Source organism: Coregonus clupeaformis, chromosome 10 (genome assembly GCF_020615455.1).
Source record: "Coregonus clupeaformis isolate EN_2021a chromosome 10, ASM2061545v1, whole genome shotgun sequence".
In the NCBI taxonomy this organism is placed as follows: Eukaryota; Metazoa; Chordata; class Actinopteri; order Salmoniformes; family Salmonidae; genus Coregonus; species Coregonus clupeaformis.
In genome coordinates, this window is record NC_059201.1 from 61,671,703 (window position 1) to 61,677,104 (window position 5,402).

The 5,402-nt window shown below is 45.8% G+C and overlaps 1 protein-coding gene across 1 annotated transcript; it reads right to left on the reverse strand.

Annotated features, from left to right (window-relative positions):
- Positions 1-262: 262 nt before the first annotated feature.
- On the reverse strand, positions 263-1,639 carry LOC121574673 (histone H1-like). Its single transcript, XM_041887211.1, has 2 exons — positions 1,553-1,639; positions 263-730 (listed from the first exon to the last, which is right to left on the reverse strand). Exons 1-2 carry the CDS (start codon positions 1,637-1,639, stop codon positions 263-265), a joined length of 555 nt encoding a protein of 184 aa, XP_041743145.1.
- Between the last annotated feature and the right edge of the window lie 3,763 nt (positions 1,640-5,402).

Consider the following 5,402-nt stretch of genomic DNA (forward strand, 5'->3'; position numbering starts at 1 on the left):
TCCACAACTCTCCAAACTCATACTTCAACACACACTTCCTGATTCCACCAGAGGGCGTATTCAGGCTGAAATGGCCGTAAGCCATGGAATAAGAGTTGGATAGACTATTTCATGTTCATGTAACTCAAAAAACTTTGAGGAACTAGAATAGCCATTCCATTTTAAAATGGACATTATATCATTACTGTGTTTAAAAGAGTATACTCCACTTGGCAAAAAGCTTACAGCACCTGGTATTCCTCAGCGGTCTCCCCACCAAGTACTAACCATGCCGCTTCTTCACCTTCTTGGGGCTCTGGGCGGCCTTTTTAGGTGTAGCGGGCTTCTTGGCCTTCTCGGGGGACTTCTTTGCAGCGACGGGCTTCTTGGCTGCTACCTTATTGGGCTTCTTAGCCGCAGGGGCATCTTTGCGGCCACCTTCTTTGCTTTGGGGGCTGCGGCTTTCTTTGCGGGCTTCCTCGCCTCGACAGCTTTTGTTGAGCTTGAAAGAGCCGGAGGATCCGGTGCCCTTGGTCTGGACCAGGGTGCCCTTGGTGACGAGGCTCTTGACTGCGATCTTGACGCGGGAGTTGTTCTTCTCCACGTCATAGCCGCCTGCTGCCAGAGTCTTCTTGAGCGCGTCCAGGGACACGCCACTCCTCTCCTTGGAGGCGGACACAGCCTTGACGATGAGCTCGCCTACGCTGGGTCCTGCTTTCTTGGGCTTGGCTGCTGCCTTCTTCTTGGGTGCCTTGGCCGGCACGGCGGGTGCTCATGCGACTTCTGCCATGTCTGTCATTTGGTCCGGTACACAAACACGTACAAAACTACGACCTGTGAGGAGTAATTTGCTGTAGACACTGCTCTGCGCTATTGAAGCTCCACACAGAGCAGGGGGCTGGCCTTAAATGCGACATGAGAACCATATAGAGTCAAGCCACCTAGCTCGGCTTCTCCGGGCTAGCTAAATACTCTTTCACTTGTGTTTTCTGTTCACCAATATCGGACCAAAATTCACAGACGGAGCCGTGCTTTTGGTCCAAAAGCGAACAGGCCAACGAGCAAACTTGTCTCCGTTCAGAATAAAGTAATGTGGGCCGCGGAAGCCCAGTGCATTTTGTTGCGCTGGACTGTCAGGTGGAGTGGTGCGCGCTGGTTTTCCTGTGCTATTTGTCTCCTAAATGGGCTAAAAGTGCATCCAATTGCGAGCAGCACTTGTTGTGTAGTGAGCGGAAATGTCTGGCAAGGGAATTAAATGGTTTGGGATCCCATGATGTGGTTCGGGGTGTTTTAAAGAAGAGCTCTTTTGGGGACCTTAAAACACATGCACTCATGGCTGAGACTAGAGTTGTACTTCAAGTTTCAAGTTGTATTTGTCGTATGTACAGGATCCACATGGTATACACTGTCCAACGACATGCTTACCTGCACTGTGTGTGTGTTATTGTATTAGTACTTTTTGTGCACCTGCAGTGTGTGTTGCATTTGTAGCCTACTATTTCTACATAGTGAGAGTGTGTTTGTGTTGTCTTTTTTCTGGTCGGTAGGCTGTCTCTACTAATATATTCTTCACCTGCTTGACTCCGCAGCGTGACTCGGCTCGGCCTTTGTGTCTGTGGGTCTTGGTGGCTGGCTGGCGCAATGGAGGCTGGCGCCCCATAGGCTTGGGCGTGTTGATATAGGCCTAGATAGAGGCAGTCTCTCTCTCTCTCGCTCTCTCTAGCTAGTGCATTCATGCGAGTGAGTGAGTGAGTGAGTGAGTGAGTGAGTGAGTGAGTGAGTGAGTGAGTGAGTGAGTGAGTGAGTGAAACAAGGGCTGCATATCTCCTCATGTGGTTGGACCGGAAGAAGAATCCCAGCAGGTGCATGTTGTTCAGAAGGCTGATTGCCGCTTCTTTTCTTTTCCCTGTTGTATAGGCTATCCCCAATGCAGTCTTTGGAATCGGATTCCACTACTGCTCCAATGACTATCATAAGGCCCACTCACTTACTGTGTTATACTGTGACTTGGCCTACAGACACGCACACATTCATATCCCCACTTTGTCACGTGGAAGCCACTGCCTTTTATCCTGTTGCCTCGTGAGTGTAGTGTAGTTCTTGCCGTATACTAAATCCATTCCAACCACCGGTCAAGATTCCTACACCCCGTCTCCACCTGTCCTACTTTCTTCAGGTCTATAGTTTGCACTGTCTCACTACCTCCCTCAGAGAGGTTTACTCTATAGGGTGCCCCAGTTGAAGAGGATATCTCACTTGTCAGGTCTGTAACCTGTTTTTGCGTACTTCAGACTTTCAGACAGTACCTACCCTTCTATGGGTCGCACTGCCATTTCTGGTAATTCCCTACTTTCACAATACTACACCTGTCCCTAAACTGTGTATGGAGATTGACATATCCCCCCCCACAAGTGTGTTAGGAATATGGCCCCCACAATCAGACAGCTACCTACCATCGGGAGACCTGTGAATCCCCACCCTCGCCCTGAGAACATGTCAGACGCCAGAGGCCAACCCATTGCTTTACCTTCTATCGAACTCACTCAGGGATGATCAGACAGGGTAAGGGAATCTTCGTTAAGGAGCCAACCCCCGAGTCCTAGTGGTGATCAGTTCTTTATCCTAACTTTTGCAGTGTGTGACATGCACCCAGGTGGATCTAATATGACTTCATAGGGCCCTTCCCAACAGGCCTGCTTCCAGTTTTTCTTCTTTAAGGGACTGGATCCACACCCAGTCTCCTGGTGAGATAGAGTGGGTCACCTTCTCCTTTAGTTCACCTGTGGGGCACAAAACCTCTGACATACGGGTGTGGTTAATAAACTATCTTCACACATACATGTTCAGCTCTCAATTTCTATTGTTGTTGGGTTTTTTTAAAAGTATTTTGTCCTCTCCTTCGTATATATTTATTTTTTAATCCTATCTCTCCCCTTTTGTCACATTATTTGCCCATGTGTCAATATTACCACCTACCTAAACAATTTATCAACCAATTGCCATGCCTTTCATTTTTTAGATTGTCTTTTGCTTCTTTATTGCTCCTCCCACTTCCTTTGTCTTTTATGGCAGCTAAATTCGACTTTCATCCAGTTCAGAATCAATTAGTAATCCAATCATCAATCTCTTATCTTGTAAAAATACTTATGTTTAGTTCAAACTCTGTTCTACCCAGGCTCTCCCGGGCCTGACCTGAAGACTGATTGTTGGACATGACAAGTCCATATTTAGGTCACCTAAGTCTTCTGTCTAGCAACAAAGAATAAAAACCTCTATGTTCGTGATTAACCCAGTTATATCTAATAGCCCACCAAAAAAAAACCTCATCATCTTTAAATCACGACCAATGTCATATCCCTCTTTACTCTCTACCATTTGGATAACATCCCTGATGTATGTATGCCTCCTTATAGTTCCAAATGATTTTACCATGGGCTGCCATTGCCTTCCCATAGATAAGATCACTTAATTTACCCGTATGCATTACATAATGGAGTACCCAAGCTTTACAGCAGTTTATCATTACCAAAAAGCTCATCATTTGTTTTTTGTTTAATGGTTTTGGCGCTTCAAGTATAGCAGTTTTCCTGGATGAGTTTAAACATTCGCCCCTCCTGAGTTATAGTGTGTCCTAGGTAAATGACCTCGCTCTGCCAAAGTTGAAGTTTCTTTTTGCTCACTTTGTGTCCCTGTTCTGCCAGGAAGGTTAACAATTGGATTGTATCCCTCTTACATCCCTCCTGAGTGGGATTAGCCAATATAATTTCATCTACATAAACTAACATTTGGCTTCCTTCCCTAGGTTCAAACTTTCCCAAATTCCTAGTTATAGCCTGGGCAAAGATTGTAACACTATCCGAGTAGCCTTGAGGCATCCTAGCGTAAGTCCATTTCCTTCCCTGAAAAGTAAAGCCAAACCACCCCTGACTATCCGGATGAACTGGGATACTAAAGAAAGCATTAGCTAAATCTATCACTGTAAAATAGGAGTTCTCTGGTTTCAATTGGTTCAGCAATATATGTGGATCTGGTACACATGGAGCTCTGGGAATTATATTTCTATTAACCCCCTGCAAGTCCATGACCATCCTCCAGTCGGCGCTAGGTGCCGCCTTTTTAACAGGAAATACTGGAGAGTTGCATTGTGCCTCATCTCCAGGAATTATCACCCCCTCCCTTAAGTAAATGCTCAAATGTAGGTGTTATCCCTTTTATTGCTTCTGGTTTCATAGGGTATTGCTTTTGGTATGGTCTATGATCGGATCGAGGAATCACTTGTACTGGAGCTACCCCCTTAATTAGTCCTACATCGGCTGGTCCTTGTGACCATAATTTGAACGGAATTGCTGCTAACTCAGCCTCCTGTTCCTGAGTTAAGAAAATCTCTTCCTGTCATCTGTTAAAACTTGTCTCCAGGTGGACCCCGGGCAGGGTTTTTGCTCTCCAATTCAACTTTCTTCTATATCTCGCAGTGGAGTGGCTATACTGATCCCCATTTGGTGTATTCTGCCAGTCAGTAATGTTTTTCCCCTGTTTTATCCATTTACCTAGTGATAACCATTCCTCTGAATGTTCTTTCACTAGGGCAGTCCTTCTCAAATAGTGGGGCGCGCCCCCCTGGGGGGGCTCGGAGCGATGCCAGGGGCGCGTGTGACCCCGGGGAACATGCTTTTTTTTGCCGCAGGGAGTAGGGTTTTTTTGCACCGAACAAGAGCACACAGCACCCTTAAGAGACACCATGGAAAAATATTTAACAGGGATGAGAAGAAAGGCGGAGAGAGACGGAGAAAATGAGACAAACGTAAGTCTCCCGAAAGCTAAGACGAGGAAATATGACGAAGCGTATGTAGCGCTTGGCTTCACTGTGACTACGGTGGGAGACGAGGAAAGACCGGTATTTACTGTGTCTAAAAATTTTGGCAGCGGACAGCATGAAGCCAAATAAATTAAGGCGTCACTTAAAGACATTACACCCCAATCACGCTGATAAGCCGCTTGAGTTTTTTCAGCGAAAACGTGCCGAATATTGCCAACAATCGTCCCGCTTTGTGAATGCTACTTCAGTAAACCAACGAGCACTGTTAGCATCATATAAGGTGGCGTACCAAATTGCTCAGTGCAAAAAAAAACACTCCATAGCAGAGGAGCTGATACTGCCTGCAGCATTATACATGGTCTCTGTCATGCTGTGTGCTGCAAAAATAAAAACTATCACTCTGTCCAATGACACTGTCTCCTGACGTATAAATGACATTGCTAACGATCTTAAAGAACAACTGGTAGATAAACTCAAAGACAAATGTTTTGCCTTACAGTTCGATTAAGCAACTGACAGCAACAAAGACTGTTTGTTTATCGCTTATGTACGTTTTGACATGACAAACTCCCTGTGTGAGGATCAAATTTTTTGTAAATATGTCAGA